The sequence below is a fragment of the Oncorhynchus mykiss genome, chromosome 19 (assembly GCF_013265735.2).
Source record: "Oncorhynchus mykiss isolate Arlee chromosome 19, USDA_OmykA_1.1, whole genome shotgun sequence".
Taxonomy (NCBI): domain Eukaryota; kingdom Metazoa; phylum Chordata; class Actinopteri; order Salmoniformes; family Salmonidae; genus Oncorhynchus; species Oncorhynchus mykiss.
Window position 1 is genome coordinate 14,980,658 of NC_048583.1, and position 22,042 is coordinate 15,002,699.

Below are 22,042 nucleotides of genomic sequence, written 5' to 3' on the forward strand. Positions count from 1 at the left end.
TTTGGTTTCGGTTAACTTCATGGTGGTGATTTGGCCAATAAAGGGGGACATTTACATCAGGCAAAGGAGCACCAGATCGTTGCAATAAGTAGCATGAAACTCATCATAATCTGAAGAGCAATGTTGAGAATGTTCTTCAACAATGTGCAGTATATTCCAGTCCAATGTCTTACAGAATATTTATTTTATTTATTTATTCGTTATTTTACCAGGTAAGTTGACTGAGAACACATTCTCATTTGCAGCAACGACCTGGGGAATAGTTACAGGGGATTAATGAGCCAATTGTAAACTGGGGATTATTAGGTGACCATGATGGTTTGAGGGCCAGATTGGGAATTTAGCCAGGACACCGGGGTTAACACCCCTACTCTTACGATAAGTGCCATGGGATCTTTAATGACCTCAGAGAGTCAGGACACCCGTTTAACATCCCATCCGAAAGACGGCACCCTACACAGGGCAGTGTCCCCAATCACTGCCCTGGGGCATTGGGATATTTTTTTTTAGACCAGAGGAAAGAGTGCCTCCTACTGGCCCTCCAACACCACTTCCAGCAGCATCTGGTCTCCCATCCAGGAACTGACCAAGACCAACCCTGCTTAGCTTCAGAAGCAAGCCAGCAGTGGTATGCTGCTGGTAATATGTCAGCCGATGCTGGATAAATGGTCTCGTCCCGCTTCATAACTGGGTTGATGGTCTGCTGCTGCTCTGTGTTGTACTCCACTCAATACTTATTTGGGGTTTAACTACACTGCTTGTAATGACTATATACTGTCTTCTTATAATACCACCTAGTAGGATTTTTCATTTTTTGTATTTATGAGTTAAGTTTTGTTATGTCCTCTAGATATGCCATTCCATTCAACACTACAATGAATGTCAATGTATCTTTGTCTTATTTTTTTTTATTGGAAAATAATAAAAGTATTATTAAAAATAAACAATGTGCAGTATAAGGAACCAAATATTTCTGCATTGCTCTTTCATTCTCTCTCCCTCCCTCAGACCCTGTGCCAGCCGGTGGTGGTGCGGAGGCGTGGCGGAGCCGGGGAGACAAACACCCGGACCTCCCTGGACTTGGAGCTGGCCCTCCAGGCTTCGCGAACGCGCCAGAGCCGTCTGAACGACGAGCTCCAGGCCCTGAGGGACCTGAGGGCCCACCTGGAGGCCCTGAAGGCTCGGGGAGAGACGGCGCTGCCTGGGTCCGTTCTGCACGACCACCGGTTTCACAGGCTGCTGGAGCAGGCCGAGAGACAGGCACGTGGCTGGATAAACGTGTGATAGATACAGTATGCACATGCATGCACACAGCTCATTTCCAGCTGTGAGATGATTAGGCCACTCGACATCACAATGTTTTGCAATGGTCTGAATGGCACTCGGGATCTGATGGCTTGTGTAAGGATACCTTATACCCCCTTATGCCCCTCCAGGCACTCTACCATGCCATCATCAGCCACTCTCGCTAATAGCAGCTAACGGCAGTTAATGCCAGGCCTCTGGCCCCAGGTTCTCTCTCAAGCTTGATTAGGCACTGAAGAGACTTAATGGCTGTATAATCTGGTGCCGTTCGCTTCCACCTGAAGTGACCCTTTTAAAATAAATAAAACGTTGCCCAGGTCGCAACTTGATGAGTAAGATTTTGCATAAAGAATGAAACCATTAATTTGCAGAATCCACATCAGTCGGAAGACACAGTATCCTGCATTTCAGAGCAACTGAAGTGAAATACTTTGTTGCGCTCACTTTTATGGAATTCTCTCTCCAGTCTCCTTCAATGAAAACTTTCTCTTGTCTCCCTCTGTCCCAGGCGGAGCAGTCTAAGGAGCAGCAGCGTCAGGAGCAGCGGGCTGAGAAGCTGATGAGGAGGGCCTCCAAAGACGTGTGTCGGCTGAGAGAGCAGAGCCAGAAGGTCCCCCTGCAGGTCCAGTCTTTCAGGTGACACAGATCCCTCCGTCCAGCCCTTATGCCTTTATGGACAACTATTTGACCATAGGGTTTGAACTGTTTTGTATCTTGTCTCGCCATCTTGGGTAACTGATCCTACTGGTCATATAAGCCCCATTTATACCTTCCGTTAACATGCGTCCTTTGTCCTGTTCATATCCCGATCGTGACCCCGATCTCGTTTACACTTCTAAGATCTGATCCCACTACGTCTTTTAATCGTCTACACCTGTCAGAAGAAAATGTGGGCACAATCAGAATGTGAACAAGATCATGTTAGAATCAGGTATAAACAGGCTATAGTCTCTGAACTTGTTATGCTCCATCCTGATAGGCCTTGATGGTCAGGTTACTGTAAAAGCACTTTGTGAACAACTGCTGGTGTAAAAAGGGTTATATAAATACATTAGCTTGATTGATAGCCATTTCTTCTCTCTTTGCAGGGAGAAGATGGCCTACTTCACACGCGCTAAGATCAATATACCATCCCTACCAGCTGACGATGTATGATTACATTGTGACACAATGAAGTATTTTTCAAACTTTTTATAGCAGAGTTTTAATGGTGTAGTTACTTTGAATGAAAACAATCGAATAGTTTGTACACTATAGTTTATGCATTTGTATAATAAGTTGTAATTGAATAATGTCTTGTAAAAAAAAATAAGAAAAAAGAAACTAAGTAATGGCTTTCTTGTATCAGGAGAAAACCCAAAATAGAGTTGTTTTGGTACTTGTATTCTGCTTGTGATTTTTCTGTACAGTTTTATAGTGTGTGCGTGTGTGTGTGTTTGTCGCCCTCTGGTGTCCTGTGGTGGAACTACATCACAGGGCAGGGTGCGGGGTTGATTGAGCGAGTCTAAGTCCCAAATCAACCCCCGATCCCCTACACATTTATGGAGATCTAACAGGATGGGATAGGTGTAAGTTATATGGTAATAACGACACTACCTTCTGCTAGTCTAGATGGCATGTTCACTGTATTTCTTCCATGTATCCAATCCTCTCTGATCTCCAGAGGTGTATAGTGGGTAGGGGCTATGGGTTGATTTGTTATTGGGCATCAGTGTTAGCTAAGTGTGCGTATGTGAGAGAGAGAAGGCGACCTACTACAGTATATCATATATAATGTCTTCTGTCCAAAGCTGGTGCTCTGCTATTTTTTTCTCTCTCTCATACCAGAACAAAACAAACATACACCTTGTGAATGTAATGTAACCGCTTTTCCACTTCTATCTATCTCTGAGATACTGCACTGATACTGTTCTGTGGCTTCATGCTTTTTACACCGACCCGCCGCAACGCTAATTATTACTGCGTTCGCTGGGCTCTAGTCTCAATTTTATAGTTCAATGTTTTGTCAGTTACTAGCCTGGTCCAGGATATGTTTTTGCACAAACTGATCTGGGACCAGGCTATTTTGTAATTCACTCTGCAACTTCATTTGTGAGATTGGTTTTCCTTTCCCACCTGTTTCCCAACGGATGAAGTATTTATTCAAAGGATGAACATAAAACCTCTGTGTTAATGCCTTTTGTTACAGATAGGTTCTCTGGACTAGAGAAAATACCATGCAGGAAACATACTGGACCCAAATCATGTCATTTCCAGCCTTCCAGTGTTTAAGGGTTCGAAATAGCACCTTATTCTCTATGTGGTCCACTACTTTTGACCCAGAGCCCTATGGGGCCTTGGTCAAAAGCACAGAGCCCTGTGGGCCCTGGTCAAAAGCACAGAGCCCTATGGGGCCTTGGTCAAAAGCACAGAGCCCTGTGGGCCCTGGTCAAAAGCACAGAGCCCTGTGGGCCCTGGTCAAAAGCACAGAGCCCTATGGGGCCTTGGTCAAAAGCACAGAGCCCCGTGGGCCCTGGTCAAAAGCACAGAGCCCCGTGGGCCCTGGTCAAAAGCACAGAGCCCTGTGGGCCCTGGTCAAAAGCACAGAGCCCTGTGGGCCCTGGTCAAAAGCACAGAGCCCTGTGGGCCCTGGTCAAAAGCACAGAGCCCTATGGGCCCTGGTCAAAAGCAATGGGCTATATAGAAAACAGGGTGGCATTTCAGACAAAGTCAAATCAATACTTTTTTTTGTATTTTATCATAGACACGAAAGCTATAATATTCAGTATACATCAGTTTCTTTGTATAATAATGTGTTGTACTCCAGTAATTCATTATATTTATTATTTCTCCAAGGAGTCTCCTGCTCTATTTTTCTAAATCATAGGACAATGATTGACCTTTGTGGTTTCTTCTCATTATTTTGTATCTAATGTTTTGTTTGTGTGTCTGTAAACCAGAGAACAAACAGTATTGTTTTTACTTTGCCTTTAACAGCTAATAGCTAAGGAACAACAAGGCTGGTATTCAAAGCACTTCTCAGAGTAGGCGTGCTGATCTAGGATCAGTTTTGACTTTTAATTCATAATGAATAAGAAGGGGGACCTGATTCTAGGTCAGCACCCTTACTCTGAAACGCTTGAACAGGAGCCAACATCTGATTGAACTGTGAGCATAAACAGTATCTGTGGTATCGTACTTAGTTTGCATAGCTACACCTGGACTCAACATATATATGGCACTTCCAATCAAATGTGTTCACGTCCGTTTAGTTTACCAATACAATGTTGCCTCACAATATCAACCAGGAAGATAAACATGGATTTGTATTGTGGGTAGGCGGAAAAGTTTGGACTTTATTTTTCCTGTTTTTATTTATTTTTTTGTGTTTGTATTATTTATGTTTTGGTTCTGTACAGACATGCCCCCCTCCGAACCTTTTTAATTAGCAATGTATGGATGGTTCAAATGTTAACTCACTGTTTCCCTGCTGATGATCAGCTAGTTTAGAGACACACTGATATCAAATATGTTTTATACAACTGACCTACAGTGCCTTCAGAAAGAATTCACACCCCTTGACTTTTTCCACATTTGATTGTGTTACAGCCAGATTTTAAAATGGATTAAATAGATTGTTTTTCACTGGCCTACACGCAATACCCCATAATGTCAAAGTGGAATTATGTTTTTCGATTTATTTTTTACAAATTAATTAAAGATGAAAAGCTGATGTCTTGAGTCAATAAGTATTCAACCCCTTTTGTTATGGCAAGCCTAAATAAGTTCAGGAGTATGTGCTTAATAAATCACAAGTTGCATGGACTCACTTTGTTTGCAATAATAGTGTTTAACATGATTGTTGAATGACTACCTAATCTCTGTACCCCACACATACAATTATCTGTAAGGTCCCTCAGTCGAGCAGTGATTTTCAAACATCGATTCAACCACAGAGACCTGGGAGGTTTTCCAATGCCTCGCAAAGAAGGACACTTATTGGTAGATGGTTACAACAACAAAAAGCAGACATTGAATATCTCTTTGAGCAAGGTGCAGTTATTAATTACCCTTTGGATGGTGTATCAATACACCCAGTCACTACAAAGATACTGGCGTCTTGCCTAACTTGGTTGCCGGAGAGGAAGGAAACCGCACAAGGATTTCACCATGAGGCCAATGGTGAGTAATGGTAGGATGTGTGATATGTCAATTAGGTTAGTATTGTTGTCCTAATGAAAAGAAGGAAGCCGGGAGGATGGCTCATGATGGCTTTTAAAAAAAAAATGTTTTACCTTTATTTAAATTTAAAACAAATTCTTATTTTCAATGACAGCCTAGGAAAAGTGGGTTAACTGCCTGTTCAGGGGCAGAACAACAGATTTTTACCTTGTCCGCTCGGGGATTCGATCTTGCAACCTTTCGGTCCAACGCTCTAACCACTAGGCTGACTGCCGCCCCAAATAATAATAGCTCGAATGGAGCGGTATCAACCACATGGAAACCAAATATCTGATGTGTTTGATGCCATTCCAGCCATTATTGTGAACCCTCCTCCCTCCCCTCAGCAGCCTCCACTGCTGTACAGAATAGAAATATTCCAAAACATGCAGCCTGTTTCTAACAGGGCACTAAAGTATTACCTAAAACACATCTCCCAGTGTCTGGTGGAAAGCAGACTGAACCAGTTTTTCTTCTATTTTGCCTGTGCTTAGCTCAATTCTGTAAATTTTTCCTTAACAATTACAAGCATACCCATAACATGATGCAGCTCGAAAATATGGAGTGTGGTACTCAGTAATGTGTTAATTGGATTTGCCCCAAACGTAACACTTTGTATTCATGACAATGTATTATATTGATAACTGAAACAAACAACCTTGTCAGAGTATTTTTGATTTCACATTTATCAAGTACATATTTGGTATTAATTCCAATCATATGAACATTGGGCTTATATCACATCCAATTTTGAAGAACCCATAGAGCAAGACTATATGGACAAAAAAGGAAAGTAATCTGGATAAAAACTATCTCCATTAGCCTGGCCTAAAAGTACATCACATGACTATAATCCTCTCTTCCATCATTAGCCACCTAGATATGTACGCTAGAGGGCGCCACGGAGCAATGAACGTAATAGCACTGTCGTGCTTGCTCGTGATTGGCTCATTCCTGCTCAAAACAGATGACGTTACACCCGGACGTTGTCTCATCAGTCGAGTAAATTTATCTATTTTTTCTTCCCAGGATATTGTTCAAATTAGCATTTACAACTGACTACACACCACGACGCCTGAAGGATTTGGTGGAAGAATACCAACGATGAAGGGATTGCTTCAAATCGTTTTGTTTTTCCTCTCTGTAGCTCACATCAGAAGTTGGAATGAAGGCCAGTGTTTATTTCCGCATAATAGCTTTTCACTTTCTAGAATCTAGTTCTCTTTCTTGCAAAACGTTTAGGCTACAAAATTATATCTAAAATATCTATGGTTCTTGCTCGTTGTACCAATTTCAGAAATGGCTAGCTAAGCAGGTGGATATTAGTTTTCATGATAAAGAATAGCTGCGGGTCTTTTGCTTTTGTGCCGTAAAGATCAAAGATCCAGAATGCATACAAGGGAGGCTCAGGCAACATTTATATTATGAACATATTCTACACCTAACTAAATTGTTGAAGATTGCCAATTTGCCATACGTTTTTCATCAGCCTATTTGCTTAGCCTTATAATGCCTGGAATGGAGAATAATGATTCCTCTCTATACAGCTCCAGGTAGTGTTTTGCTCCGAGACGTGCAGGTACTCACCCTGTACAAGGGCAAGTACACCACTGCCAGACGCAGTAGTGCTGTACCTCAGCTGCAGTGTGTTGGAGGCTCAGCCGGCTGTGGATCCTTCATTCCTGAAGTGGTTCAATGCAAAAACAAAGGCTGGGACGGAGTCGACGCGCAGGTAAGACTGAACACTTGCAGATAGAGGAAAAGGGTGTAACACATTAGGCCTGCTCCCAGATCTAGCCCAATTACTGTTGGCAAGATGGCACAGATCCTTGTTTCACTTTCAGTGGGAGTGCAAAACAGACATGGACAACGCCTACAAATTTGGTCGGATAGAGGTCAGCTGTGAGGGATTCAGCCATCCAGATGATGCCTACATACTGAAGGGCTCGTGTGGACTGGAGTACTCACTGGAGCTGACTGAGGAAGGCAAGAGGAGGCACAAGGGGGGCTCACATGGCTCAACAGGTGGGTGGTTAGTACACAGCGTTGTGAAATGTTTCACAACGTTATGGGACGGAAAACGATAATGATTGTCTTATTGGATAAGCTCCCTCCCTGTTTCTGTACGTTTTCTTCCGTTTGATACCATTGAACAAAACCATGATTTCTCAGGTGGCTTCAGTGACTTCGCTTCCAGCTTCTTCAAGGGTTCTTCAGACAACAACAACCAGCATCACCATAGCAACAACAGACAACAGAGTTCAACAGGGGAAGGAAATTCCAGTGGGTTAGTGGTAGTCGCTCTGCTCTTGTTTCTGGCCTATGGTGTGTACAAGCTTTTCCTGAGTGGACCGACAAATCTAGGACAAGACGGGCAGTTCCCTGATAACGGCTCCAATACCCACAATCCCCATGGGCCACCACCTCCTGGATTCAAGCCAGACTTCACAGGTAGGCTAAAGTTTAAACACCTACGCTGTCTGCTTACACACCCTTGCTTTTATTTATGGTTCAGGTATGTAGCCTGGTCCTAGATCAGTTTGTGCTGTATTGCCAATTGGCATGACCATAGGAGTTGGCAAGATGGCACAAACTGATCTGGGACCAGGCTGTCACCGATCATAAATGGTATCTTTCTCTATCCTAGGTTCCTCTTCAGGTTACCCAGGTGCTTCCGGGTTCCCCGGTGCTTCTGGGTTCCCCGGTTCTGCCGGAGGATATGCTGGTTCTGCTGGCTACGGTGCCAACCCTGGGTACGGGTTCCGCAGTGACTACAGTGGACAGCAGCACTTTGCAGGGGCCCGTGCTGCTAGAGGAACTGGGAATAGTTTCTGGACTGGGATGGGGACTGGAGGAGTCCTCGGTTATCTGTTTGGGAGCCAAAGGTCAGTGGTGTAATCCAGTATTTCTGAACTCCAGTCCTCCCAACAGCAAACATTTATGTTGTAGCCCTGGACAGACGCAACTCATTGAGGGCTTGATGATTAGTTGACAAGTTGAATCAGGTGTGCTTGTCTGGGGCTACAAAAAATGTGTGCTGTTTGGGGCACTCGACTGGAGTTGGGAAACACTGGTGTGTGCATATCTTTTGGTTTGGCATGATACGGTGTCGTTGACCCATCTTGGGGAAGGATTGGTTATACAGGGATGGGCAGGTAGTGTCGGCTTAGAGAAAGGGTAGGACATTTCATTTTTTTTAACTAGGTAAGTCAGTTAAGAACAAATTCTTATTTACATTGTCGGCCAAACCCGGACGACGCTGGGCCAATTGTGCGCCGCCCTATGGGTCTCCCAATTACAGCCGGCTGTGATGCAGCCTGGATTCGAACCAGGGACTGCAGTGACGCCCCTTGCACTGAGATGCACTGCCTTAGACCGCTGTGCCACTCGGGAGCCCAACATGACAATCACTAGACATTTAAAAAATATATATTTTTACTCAGATTTTCAGCTAAAGTTGTTGGTCGTGTTTTTTTTCATGTCCTTGTTTATTGTAGAAGCCAGACGCCGTACACAAACACCCACTCCAACTACTCTGCACCCAGATCACCACCGACCCCAGCCCCTAGCACCGGAACACGCGCGGCTTCAGGTACTGCTGCCCAACTACTATAACTAATGTAGCCAGAGCATCTATGTACGTACTTACTGATGTGTGGTTTTATAAACTGAACCAATTTAGTCAAGTCATCTTGACAAATTGTGAATTACTCTAAAATCATAGATGTCTAAAATATAAACGTTTGTGTGGATACAGTATATCATATGTTTGTATGACTCCTTCATTAAGTTATTCTCAGTTCCACACAGTTACTCTGTCCCACGTCCTGCCTCTACGGGAGTTTTTCTTAGGGTGGCTTTCTGATTCCTTTTTTTTTGTCAGGCTTTGGAGGGACCAAGAGAAGATAGATGTGGAAGATGGGCAGGAGGCCATTGGCAGCTTTCCATGATGCCAGAAGAAAGCCAAGTGATGTCATCGGGGATCTGGGACAAGCATAGGTGGTCTGTACTTAATTTGGTAGGGTTGCTGTGGAATTGTCAATATTACAATGATTGATATTTAAAAGATGAATGACTCAAGAACTCTTAAATGTTCCGTGTCTGCGGGATAGGAATGTGTAATCGACTAATAGTTGATCCATCTTACCTGTATGGCCACCCGTGTCCTGAAACTGCAAATGTTTCAATGGTTTTTTAACTTGTTTTGAATTTAACACATATTTCCTTGATGCTTAGTTGATAAGGTCATTTCTAAAATTCCTTCAGAAGGAAGGATGTATAAATGTTTTTCTGGTTTGTTTATCAGACTGCTGTGAATGTGTTCTTCAATGGCAGTGTTGATACGAGTACAGTCACCTGTTACTGTTTTAAAATTGTAGGACAACCTCTGTGGAGTTTCTCAGCTGGTCGTATGTATAATGCTTTTCTTTCTTGTATTAAAAACAAACAAAACATGTTTACTGTAGAACTTATTTTGATAATGTATTGATATTGAGGATTGTGTTTGATCATGTTCTCTTATTCATGACGATTTTAGAAGTTTCGGACATTAATATCCCTCTGCACAATTTAGATGAAAGCTAAATGTGAGTTGTGGTAAAGATCAGAAGTGTGGCCTTTTTGTCTAGTTGACCTGTCCAGAGTTTGGCTGTGTTTGGCATTCTGATTTGATTCTAACCCGTGTCTGAGGGAGAGCCGTCTGGCCCATACGACTAGGCTAGAAAGGCCATGTATCCAACCTCGACCTGAAGCTGCTTGACAACTATGGGCTCGAGTTAATCAATTCGGGGATAACCTGCATAGCAGATCGTATTACTTATTTACGCGGTATGTCGGAGGTGTAACTGCGTTGGAGCTGTCAAATGGGTAAGCCGCTGCTCGTGTATTCATTGTCACGAAGCCACATCCGTCCCACTCACTTTAAAAGTTCAGAACGAGAAAGAAAGTGTAGACTATAGAAATAATGACGCATAGAACTCTGCATTATTTTGCTCAATGTGTCAGCCTGAAATGTAGATGACATCAACATTCGTGTTCGCACGTGCGCCCCCACATACACACGCACAAGGTGGGAAATGAGCTGTAAAAATAGGAGTCAGGAACCCCGCGAAACTGCCATGCAGCCAATAGCAATGTGATATGTATAATGCCGTGAGCAGCTTGTGGATTTGACGTCTAACACAGTTCCGACACCTGCAAAACAACCGCTACGCGGGTGTCGGCTAGCGCATCTGGTAGAATCTAGCTCTTGCATAGGCTAGCGACGACGCCTCTCCCCACAGAGCACTCTGTTCTGGGTAGTCTTCTCCAGCTAGTTCCACCCATGTCGGTTGTCTTAGGGCCTGTTGTCTCTTCAAGCTCCCACACCTAGGTTGTATTCAAGTCTTGCGAAACTGTTTAAGAATCAAATGTAACAAAAACGGAAAGGGAACGAACTGAATTTGTTAAACGTTTGAGTAAATGGTTTCTATTGCAAAAACAAAACGTTTTGTAATGAATACACCCCAGGTGTTCTTGGACTATAGCCCTGACCAGTAGAGGTCACTAACAGACTGCTATTTCCAGCTCCCATGTTGCCACTTATTGGCTTCTTAGGATACTTCTCCCCAATTTTGTGATATCCAGTTGGTAGTTAGTCTTGTCCCTTCGCTGCAACTCCTTTATGGACTCGGGAGAGCCGTGCATCCTCCGAAACACAACCCAGCCAAGCTGCACCAATGTGTCAGAGGAAACATCGTACACCTGGCAACATGTCAGCGTGAATTGCGTCTGGCCTGCCACAGGAGTCTCTAGTGCACAATGGGACAGGAACATCCCTGCCGGCCAAACCCTCCCCTAACCCGGAAGACGCTGGGCCAATTGTGCGCCGCCCCATGAGTCTCCCGGTCGCGGTCAGCTGCGACAGAGCCTGGACCCAAACCAGGATCTCTAGTGGCACAGCTAGCACTGCAATGCAGTGCCTTAGACCACTCAGGAGGCTTTCTGAGTATAAGCACAGGGTTGTATGTTCTACCCCAGGCAGAGCCTGTGAGTGTGGTTGCATTGACGCTCGCTGATGGCTGGTGGACCGTGATCACTAATGGGGGTTAAGTCCTGAGGTTCCCCCTCCTGTAAAAAGCAGTGTTTTATAAAGGGAAACCTCTCTCTAAAAAGTATTATTTTAAAGTGCTTTTAAAATCTTAGGGACTACTTTTTCCCCAAAGGTTTCCCTCCATAACCACTGCTGGTTACTGTTCTGGAATCACGGGGTTTAACATATACGAAATAGATGGACATCAACAAATTAATGCATACCATACAACATATGGTAAATGGAGTGTCTTGGGTTTACGTACAGAATAATACGAAATGCTCTGAGACCAGGTTGGTGTATTTGACATCGTAAAGTACAGTCAAAAGCACTAACTGTACACTATATTAGGAACCCACAACCTCCGAGTACTAAGACAGTTGAGTTAAGCACTGAGCCACCTGCACATTTACCCAACATCACATTGTTTCTTAACACTCAGGGAAGGCTAAGCAGTTGAGCTTTGACTCATCTGGGCCCAGTTTTTCAAAAGCTATGTGATCGTATTTTTCAGCAATCGGGTCATTCTATTTCTATGCATTTAATCCGATCCGATTGCTGAAATCCGATCAGATAGCTTCTGAAAAAATGGGCCCAGATTTACAGAACACAGATCTTATCTGACCCTCAAATCTATCTGACATTTAAATGTTCTCTTTAAATATTTAGAATTGTGAAAAATATTAAATGGGGTTTGAACCACCAACCTCAGAATAATGAGGCAAGTTCATTTTACCGCTACAACGCGGATCTTCTGCGGTCCAGAATGAATCCCGTCTTTATCCATCCACAGTAATCCAACTAAATGTTCTAGTTATTGCAAAAAAAAAGTGATCACATTATGGAAAAATATGCATTTTTCATTACAATTTCAAAAGTAATTTCAGACATGCAAATCCTTTGGCATTACATGATTTTACAAATGGTCTATAGAAAAGGGAAGTTAATATGCATAACAGTTCATATTTTATAGTATAACAGCAATCACCAGCTTCTGAGCACAACATATTGTAAGAGAGAAATATTGATGTATGTCTGCGTTGTGTATGGCATGTGCTGAGACATGATTTCAGGTAGGCCTCCTTGCTTCAAGGCCTGTGTCAAGTACAGTGGTCCACAAAAAAATCCCCTGTGGGCCACCGGGAATAAGGTTTAAAGGACACAAGGCTACATCTTCTCATAGGTCAGTTCGTGTCCACAGGCGTTACAGACCTTCCTGTAGAGATCCTCCTCTTCATCCACTAGTTCCTCAGGGCTGTACTCGTGCTGGTGAGCACTGGTTCCCTTGGTCCACATGCTTCTCCTCACCGCACAACGCAGCTCTGGCCACCACAGCGACAATCGATAATACAATAAATTGTAAATACAGAAATAAGGAAAGCAGTCGCACATTTTGAGGTTACTTGTTGCAGGTCTGTGGGAATTATTTGGTAAATTTGTATTTTTTAACGTAGTTTGTTTCAGTATTATTGACTTAAAATACATAAACGGAATAATCTCAAGTGATACTGGCAAGCTCAGTGTGCAGGTTTTTCTTTTAAGTCAATAATAAAGAAATAAAACAGAGGTTTTTTTTAAAGAGAAAAAGGGGACTTCGTGTCCGAGGGAGGATCCGAACACAGTCGTTCCGTTGCCTGTAAAGCCTATTGTCTGTCTCAATCCCACGATTTAATTCATGTTTAATAAATAAAGCAATTACTGTGTTACTGACCTTTGACTTTTTTGTTGAAGCGCTTCTGCTTCTGCACCTCCCTGTTCTCCTCTCTTGCTTCCTTGGCCTCCTCCAGGGCCTCCTCGGAGCCCCACACCTCTAAGGAGCGCTTCTCCACCTGGGAACAGAGCACAACATCATGTCTACTGATCTAACCTAAATGCACCTGGGTCATGTTCATTGGGGCATGCAACGGAAAAAGTTTAGAAACGGAAAACGATAATAAAAATGTCTTATAGACAAGTTTAGGTATCCCTTCCCTATCTCTGTATGCTTTCTTCTGTTTGTTGCCTAATTACCATGACCCACTAACACATTATGGGGTGGCTGTAAACAATAGTAGGGGAACACTACAGTGGCAAGTGAAGGCAAGGGCTGTGTCTGAAAACATCACTAGCCACCAAAGACTTGCTTCCTCATCTTCCTCTATAAGCACGTTGGAGGAGGCATCAGACACAGCCAAGATGAGGAAAAGCAGCGAGTTAAAAGCATTAATAATGGCTGTGAGCTCATCCTACCTGCAGCCTGAGGTAGAGTTTGATGTCTCCCCAGTGAGGGTTGTGTGGGTTCTTCCTCAGGACAAACCTCAGCACTGGCTCCCTCTGGTCCAGGTCACAGTCCTTCAGTAGGTAGAGCTGCTTAGCCTCCGTACGGGATACCAGCTTGTGTTTAACCTCGTAGTCTCTGGTGGGGAACATTCATAGTGGAAAGAGATCATATGGAATACTAGCTCATTTGCTGCCTCTATTCTTATAACCTGGTCCCAGATCAGTTTGTGCTGTCTTGCCAACTCCTATGGTAATAGTGGTGTGCGTGACAATGACCGGTTAGCAAGACAGCACAAACAAATCTGGACCAGGCTATTATTCTTATATCCTTCAAGCTGAAATACAAGGCTAATATAAGTAACACAATATCTGTATAGTTGCGTGTTCTGATGTCATTGACACAAGAAGGAAGAGCACTGGTTTTACCTGCAGTTGTCACAGACTGCCAGATCGAAGCCGTTGCTGAGGTAGGAATCCATAAACGTCTTGTCACAGTCATCACACACCAGGTAGTCTGCCTTTATCACAGGGGCTAGTCAGAGACAGTCAGAGAGAGCAGTAAAAGCTCAACACTGTCTACATCACATACAGCAGGCTAGCAGACGCTCTTATTTATATATATAAACACAGTTGGAGTCGGAAGTTTACATGCACCTTAGCCAAATACATATAAACTCAGTTTTTCACAATTCCTGACATTTAATCCTAGTAAAAATGTCCCTGTCTTAGGTCAGTTAGAATCACCACTTTATTTAAAGAATGTGACATGTCAGAATAATAGTAGAGAATTGTTTATTTCAGCTTTTATTTATTTCATCACATTCCCAGTGCGTCAGAAGTTTACATACTCTCAATTAGTATTTGGTAGCATTGCCTTTAAATGGTTTAACTTGGGTCAAAGTTTTGGGTAGCCTTCCACAAGCTTCCCACAATAAGTTGGGTGAATTGTGGCTCATTTCTCCTGACAGAGCTGGTGTAACTGCGTCAGGTTGTAGGTCTCCTTGCTCACACATGCTTTTTCAGTTCTGCCCACAAATTTTCTATGGGATTGAGGTCAAGGCTTTGTGATGGCCACTCCAATACCTTGACTTTGTTGTCCTTAAGCCATTTTGCCACAAGAAGTATGCTTGTGGTCATTGTCCATTTGGAAGACCCATTTGCGACCAAACTTTAACTTCCTGACTGATGTCTTGAGATGTTGCTTCAATAAACATAATTTCCCTTCCTCCTGATGCCGTCTATTTTGTGAGGTGCACCAGTCCCTCCTGCAGCAAAGCACCCCCACAACGTGATTCTGCCACCCCCGCGCTTAAGGGTTGGGATGGTGTTCTTCGGCTTGCAAGCCTTCCCCTTTTTCCTTCAAACATAACGATGGTCATTATGGCCAAACAGTTTCATCAGACCAGAGGACATTTCTCCAAAAAGTACAATCTTTGTCCCCATGAGCAGTAGCTAACCGTAGTCTGGCATTTTTATGGCGGTTCTGGAGCAGTGGCTTCTTCCTTGCTGAGCGGCCTTTCAGGTTATGTCGGTTTGGGGGTGCTTTGGTGGTGGTAAAGTGGAAGATTTGTACAGAGTAAAAGGGATCTTGAAGAAGGAAGGCTATGACTCCATTTTACGACGCCGTGCCATATCCTGTGGACGGCGCTTAATTGGAGTTTCCTCCTACAACAGGACAATGACCCAAAGCACAGCTCCAAACCATGCAATAACTATTTAGGGAAGAAGCAGTCAGCTGGTATTCTATCTATAATGGAGTAGCCAGCACAGTCACCGGATCTCAACCCTACTGAAGCTGTTGTGGGAGCAGCTTGACCGTAAGAAGTGCCCATCAAGCCAATCCAACTTGTGAGAGGTGCTTCAGGAAGCATGGGGTGAAATTTCTTCAGATTACCTCAACAAATTGACAACTAGAATGCCAAAGGTCTGCAAGGCTGTAATTGCAGCAAAGGGAGGATTCTTTGATGAAAGAAAAGTTTGAAGGACACAATTATTTTTCCAATTAAAAATCATTATTTATAACCTTGTCAACATCTTGACTATATTTCCTATTCATTTTGCTACTCATTTCATGTACATGGAAAACAAGGACATTTCTAAGTGACCCCAAACTTTTGAATGGTAATGTACACACACACACACACACACACACACACACACACACACACACACACACACACACACACACACACACACACACACACACACACACACACACACACACACACACACAGTATATATAACTTATAATCAGTTTAGAAAGAGTGCTAGGAGGAGAGTTTAGCCAAGGTGCTATAGTCGTCAAACACCAGTCATTCGGATAGTGGTTGGTTGCGTCACGTGTGCCGTAAATAATTTATTATGTCCATTATTTACAGTAGTAGGTAGTTAGAAATGATTGAAAGAAACCGACTCCACTCAGCAACTGGCATGTGGTATGACATGAATCCACAAGAGAGCGCACATGAACCACCAAATGCATCTTTCTCTGTTACACATCTGACATCTTGACAGTTGAGAGAGATGACATAATGCAACAGATACCTTGAAGCCCCCGGAAATGTTTAATTGACTATAAACCCACATACCTGGTTGATGCACCACTTTCCTTTGCTTCTCCTCTTCTTCTTCAATGAAGAACCCTCCACCAGAGTCGACTGTCTTGGCGACTTTAGCCGATGTTCCACCCCCTTCTCCTGCCGATGGTCTGTTGGCCAGGCGGGCTTGCCTCAGCATCACAGCCCGCTGTCTGTTCCGTTCGATCTTGGCTCTCATAGCGGGGGACAGATCGCAGCTCTTGGCTTTGGGCTCCGAAGGGGGAGAAGCAGCATGATCATTCATCGGCGTGGGGAGCTCCAACAGATCCATCCCAAAACGCAGGACTGGAGCTAGCTAGCTGTTACACTCTCCAGTGTCTTGGAAATGGCAATACATTGAAGATGTTTACCAGAAAGACAGCTGGCAGGGTTGAAAGGAGGGCAAAGATGTTTTTTAGCCCGTACACAGCTGTTAGAGTGGCAATCCACCTGTGCTTTTGCACAAAAACAAAACCACATCTTAACCCTTAACTGTCACTTCTAGAAAAACATGTTGAACAAATTATTTCACTGTAAACTCTAATCAGAACTTCCAATATAAAAAAAATGCAACTTTATGTTTAATCAGGAAATTACAGAGCTCTACCAGACGGTTGAGAAGTCAAGAGGTTCATATTAGCAATGCCATATTAGAATTGCAATTTGCATAACATTTTTGCTTGTAAAAAATGATATTACATAAATTACTTTAGGTCTGCTTCAATGGCTTTCATAGGTAGGTAAGCATTGTTAAATGAGGACTGACGTTGAATTTGAGAAAACGATGGCAATTTTGTGTGTCCAAACATACATTTTCAATTACATTGAAATTAATGCTTATTCAGGTGTTGTGTAGTGTGCAGTATCCCCCAAAATGTTTCTCTTGAATTTCAAATGATCTAGGTTTTTCCATCATGTTTCCCACATGTTCCGAACACATTTTGAGATAATAAATCATCAAGTGCAGTTTTGATCACTATTACAGGGATTATTTTCTAGGCAACCTTTAGTCTGAATATTGATCATTAACCCCATGGGGCATGAAATGGGGTTTAACCCATTTATGTTGCATAATATAGTGTGTTGTCAACAATTCAATCATACAGTTACGGCCAAATATATATATATTTTTGTAAACATAGGTTTACAATTTTAATTTAGAAAATAAAGACAAATGGCATTGGCAAAATGATTGGCACCCAGGAGCTAGTACTTGGTTGCACAGCCGTTGACCAAGATACCTTCTGACAAATACGTCTTGTAGACATCAATAGGCTTGCTGCTCCTTTCTACAGGCAATTTGGCCCAGTTTTCAGCAGCAAACTGCTCTAATTCTTCAATGTTTTAGGGCTGCCCTCCACCGACTGCTGTTTTCAGTTCTCGCCATAGGTTAGGGATGTGACTCAGATCTGGACTCTTCGCTGGCTACGACAGAACAGTTTAGCCTACTTCTTGAGCTATTGCAGGCATAGCCACAGGAAGTAGGGGTGCTGAGGGTGCTGCAGCACCACCTGAAAAATCAGAATACAAAAAAAAAAGATTAATAAAAAAAGATTTGTTCACAAAAGTAGTGCACTGGGTCTTTACTAGTATTAGCAGTAAATATAGTGAAAGCAACAACAGTGAAAGCAACAAAAATTCAGCATCTCTGCTTTGGCAAAAAGGTAGTTACCTAATTAAGAAGAGTATCTTGCAGGACTCAATAGCTGGAATTGTAAGAGTTGATCATCATTCTAATGGGATCCAGAAAGAACAAAACCCTGACCTCAAACATCTACATCAAAAGGTGCCAAGTTATGTCCAAAGACACAAAACATCCACATCAAATTCAATATTTTTCTTGATCAAATAACAAGGAAACAAACACTTTTTGTGCAGTATTAACGTACCATTCTTACAAACCCCTTAATGTAAATGCACATTACTGTATTGTACATAAGCTGATCATCTACGTTTGTACCTGTAGACTTTACATCACCATGAAGAAAAACAATGTACAATCCAGTCTTTGAGTACATTGAGACATCAAGTGGTTTGTGATGATGTGGTTTAGTTTGTAGAGCATGGCGCTTGCAATACTAGGGTTGTGGGTTTGATTCCCATGGGGCACCTAGTATGTAAATGTATGGACTTGCTCTGGATAAGACCATCTACTAAAAAATAATGAATAGACCATTTTAGTTTTCACATTTATTATTGTTATTTTTTATTTTTCACCTTTATTTAACCAGGTAGGCTAGTTGAGAACAAGTTCTCATTTGCAACTGCGACCTGGCCAAGATAAAGCGTATACAGAAAAGAGAACAACAGGCCCTCCCATTTGACACACTGAACTCTATCAGAGAAGTAGTTGGTAAACCAGGCGAGGCAATTATTTGAGAAACCAAGGCTGTCGAGTCTGCCAATAAGAATGTTGTGATTGACAGAGTCGAAAGCCTTGGCCAGGTCGATGAATACGGCTGCACAGTAATGTCTCTTAATGATGGCGGTTATGATGTCATTTAGGACCTTGAGCGTGGCTGAGGTACACCCATGACCAGCTCTGAAACCAGATTGCATAGCGGAGAAGGTGCGGTGGGATTCGAAATGGGCGGTAATCTGTTAACTTGGCTTTAGACCTTAGAAAGACAGGGTAGGATAGATATAGGTCTGTAGCGGTTTGGGTCTAGAGTGTCTCCCCCTTTGAAGAGGGGGATGACCGAGGCAGCTTTCCAATCTATGGGAATCTCAAACGATATAAAAGAGGGTGGAAAGCATGGCCAGCCGTAGAGAAATGCTTTATTGAAATTGAAATTCTCAATTATAGTGGATTTATCGGTGGTAACAGTGTTTCCTAGCCTCAGAGCAGTGAGCAGCTGGGAGGAGGTGCTCTTATTCTCCATGGACTTTACAGTGTCCCAGAACTTTTTTGAGTTAGTACTACAGGATGCAAATTTCTGTTTGAAAAAGCTTGCCTTAGCTTTTCTAACTGCCTGTGTATATTTGTTCCTAATTTCCCTAAAAAGTTGCATATCACGGGGGCTATTCGATGCGAATGCAGAACGCCACAGGATGTTTTTGTGCTGGTCAAGGGCAGACAGGTGAACCAAGGACTATATCTATTCCTAGTTCAACATTTTTTGAGTGGGGCATGCTTATTCAAGATGGTGAGGAAGGCACTTTTAAATAATAGCCAGGCATCATCTATTGACGGGATGAGGTCAATGTCATTCCAGGATACCCCGGCCAGGTCGATTAGAACATTAGAAAAACATTGGAAACATTAGAAAAAAGTTGCATTTGCAAAGTATTTCAAGAAACTGTAAAACATATAGGCATATCAAGCAAGTTTTTTATATTCCACAAGTATTATCAGATTAACTGTTTTGTACAGATCACTTTCAGACTGAAGTTACAAATGCTGGTAAACAATGCAATACCTTTTGTTTACACAAAATCACACAATTCGTGAAAGGTGCCAGCAGGCTACTGCCCCCCAGGGCACCTTCAGTACCCTCATGGGAGTTAGATGTTGTCCTACGATCATTTATGAGCCCACCATTTGAGCCCCTGTCTTCAATTGAGCTATGTGAGCTCTCAGTCAAGACTGCCTTTCTATTGGCTATTGCTTCACCCAAGTGTGTTGGAGAATCACATGCGCTTTCTCAACCTGTTCTCAGAGCATTTCGTACTATTCTCTATGAAAAACCGAGATACTCCATTTAGTATGATGTGATTTTTAATACATTGTAAGGCTGCATGATGCGACTCTAATGATGATTTGAAAAAAGGAACTTGAAAGGCATGAGCTCTGCTTAGTTTTTTTTGTGCCAGGCGTACACACTTCATCAGTCTCTCATTCACAATTTGACAAGCACTTGATAATGCCTCGAATTTCCCGGCAGCATCATTTTTTGTGTGGCCGTAATGCACCCTAAAAGAAATCCATGCCTTTTGCGGCCAGTGGCCGTTGTGCCCTTGGGCTAAATATAATAATTAGAATTCCCTTCTCCCTGATTGCTGCGAAGCACTTGTTACTCTCATGGCTCTCCATCACGTGATTGGGTCTTTCTCACAGGCTACAAGTGAAGACAGACACAATGGGGACACAACTGCGTGCATCCTTATCCAATTCCAAGGTGCATATTGAAGATATTGGAACCTACTATCACCCATAATACAGAAGTTGACCTATTCTATTCTGTGCGAGAAATAAATATTTAAAACATGGTCTGGGACAAATTAATACAACCACTAGCATCAAAAACACTTTTTTTAAGCAATGAGGCTGACACACCAGATCAGAACGATTAGCTTAACATTTTGATAAACTATTAGACTATTTCTTCACATGATAAACGCAGCAATGCGCACACTGCAGCAGTAAGCGCAAATGTTCCATTAGCGGGAAACACCATTATCAAAAGTGACCGCAAATGCGACAATGCTTTTATTATAAAGGTGCATTTTTATGGTGAAAATGATCTTCCCCAAACTTGAAACTCACACGCTGCTTAAGCAGATTAATGAGCTTTATTTTAAGACGTTATTTGGCCACGTTATAGGCCTATGGGCTAGGCTACATGAGGTGTATTTATATTTAATGCTGTAATTATGTTGGTAACTCATTTATAATACCCCTTAGCCTTGATATATTGACCATATACCACACCCCCTTGGCAGTGATGCCAATTTAGCAATTTTGTTGCTAGATTTTGCAACTTTTCAGACTACCCTGGCAACTTTGTTTCCAAACAACACCTAGCAACAAATTTAGCTACTTTTAAAAATGTATTTGGAACTTTTAGCAACTTTTGAAACGTGACTCAAATGCTAAAATGCACGCATTTTCCCTCTAAATGACACAAATACTATTTTCTCTGTCACACACTCAGTCACAACACACGTGCCTGGCTGCAAAAGTGCATTGTGAGTGACATCAGCAGCAGGCCAGCAGCAATTTCAGCAAATTGCAAATCATTGTTGGCTGACTGCCGCAGTAGTACGGGTTCGACGAGGCAAACCCAATGAATACTGTTGGTCACGAATGTTTGAACTTGAACAGAACTTACAATATCAATCAACAAGTCTCAATCAAAATTGTACAGCCAGAAATACAGAAAAAAGTGGGATAGGAGTCTGCACCAGAACAACGCAGTTTTACGTTATCACGCAATGACATCACAACGTAATTTAGCAACTTTTAGCAACAAATCATCCTGCCTCTAGCAACATACCCTGAAAATTAGTTGGCCGTTACTCTACTAAGAGGACCGAGGTTCTAGTTAGAGTGCCACAAAACTTAACTCCAGTAACCCAAAATGATGCCATTTATGTACATTAATGCAGGAGAGCTGCGCGAGTTGGTCAATCGAGTTCAAGTGAATATTTTTTTAACTTTGGAAACATCATCCACGATCAAGTAATTGTAAAGACCGGGTTTGAGTAGTAACACAGATCAATAGTCAAACTGTACTAAGTTTTCTAGCCTTCCCTGGTGGTCTAGTGGTTAGGATTCGGCGCTCTCACCGCCGCGGCCCGGGTTCGATTCCCGGTCAGGGAACAATATGTTTTCTTCATTCTCAGTAATTTTCGGACCGACCACCCGTGTAAAATTCATTTGCTTTATATATTATGCGCATTGTATATCTGA

The 22,042-nt window shown here is 42.7% G+C and overlaps 3 protein-coding genes and 1 non-coding gene across 5 annotated transcripts in view; 3 read left to right on the top strand and 1 right to left on the bottom strand.

Moving 5' to 3' along the window:
• LOC110498655 (protein WWC2) overlaps window positions 1–2,613 on the top strand; it is a 37,473-nt gene extending 34,860 nt beyond the window's left edge. For both annotated transcript variants that reach the window (XM_036954338.1, XM_036954339.1), the window contains exons 22-24: window positions 1,009–1,260; window positions 1,814–1,941; window positions 2,394–2,613. In XM_036954338.1, the coding sequence (XP_036810233.1) occupies window positions 1,009–1,260; window positions 1,814–1,941; window positions 2,394–2,460 (447 nt within the window). In that variant the 3' untranslated portion in view covers window positions 2,461–2,613. The remainder of the gene's footprint in view (window positions 1–1,008; window positions 1,261–1,813; window positions 1,942–2,393) is intronic.
• Window positions 2,614–6,438: 3,825 nt separating this feature from the next.
• On the top strand, window positions 6,439–9,961 carry saraf (store-operated calcium entry-associated regulatory factor). The gene is made up of 7 exons (XM_021573484.2): window positions 6,439–6,676; window positions 7,053–7,237; window positions 7,350–7,530; window positions 7,678–7,956; window positions 8,153–8,390; window positions 9,003–9,097; window positions 9,389–9,961. Exons 1-7 carry the CDS (start codon window positions 6,610–6,612, stop codon window positions 9,412–9,414), a joined length of 1,071 nt encoding a protein of 356 aa, XP_021429159.2. The 5' UTR covers window positions 6,439–6,609; the 3' UTR covers window positions 9,415–9,961.
• A 1,891-nt stretch (window positions 9,962–11,852) lies between these two features.
• LOC110497398 (DNA repair protein complementing XP-A cells homolog) lies at window positions 11,853–16,778 on the bottom strand. The gene is made up of 5 exons (XM_021573485.2): window positions 16,423–16,778; window positions 14,261–14,366; window positions 13,805–13,970; window positions 13,287–13,404; window positions 11,853–12,897 (listed from the first exon to the last, which is right to left on the bottom strand). The coding sequence occupies exons 1-5, from the start codon at window positions 16,700–16,702 to the stop codon at window positions 12,743–12,745; spliced, it is 825 nt and encodes a 274-aa protein (XP_021429160.1). The 5' UTR covers window positions 16,703–16,778; the 3' UTR covers window positions 11,853–12,742.
• Window positions 16,779–21,880: 5,102 nt separating this feature from the next.
• On the top strand, window positions 21,881–21,952 carry trnae-cuc. Its single transcript has one exon. It is a non-coding gene; the product is annotated as a tRNA-Glu (tRNA).
• The last annotated feature ends 90 nt before the right edge of the window (window positions 21,953–22,042 follow it).

Coding starts and splice junctions, on each gene's coding strand:
- saraf (XM_021573484.2), top strand. CDS start 6,610: ATGAAGGGATTGCTTCAAATCGTTTTGTTTTTCCTCTCTGTAGCTCAC. Junction 7,957..8,152: donor ATTCAAGCCAGACTTCACAG/GTAGGCTAAAGT, acceptor TCTCTATCCTAG/GTTCCTCTTCAGGTTACCCA. Junction 9,098..9,388: donor CGGAACACGCGCGGCTTCAG/GTACTGCTGCCC, acceptor TTTTTTTGTCAG/GCTTTGGAGGGACCAAGAGA.
- LOC110497398 (XM_021573485.2), bottom strand. CDS start 16,702: ATGGATCTGTTGGAGCTCCCCACGCCGATGAATGATCATGCTGCTTCT. Junction 14,367..16,422: donor GAAAGTGGTGCATCAACCAG/GTATGTGGGTTT, acceptor GTCTCTGACTAG/CCCCTGTGATAAAGGCAGAC. Junction 12,898..13,286: donor CTTCAACAAAAAAGTCAAAG/GTCAGTAACACA, acceptor TGTGGTGGCCAG/AGCTGCGTTGTGCGGTGAGG.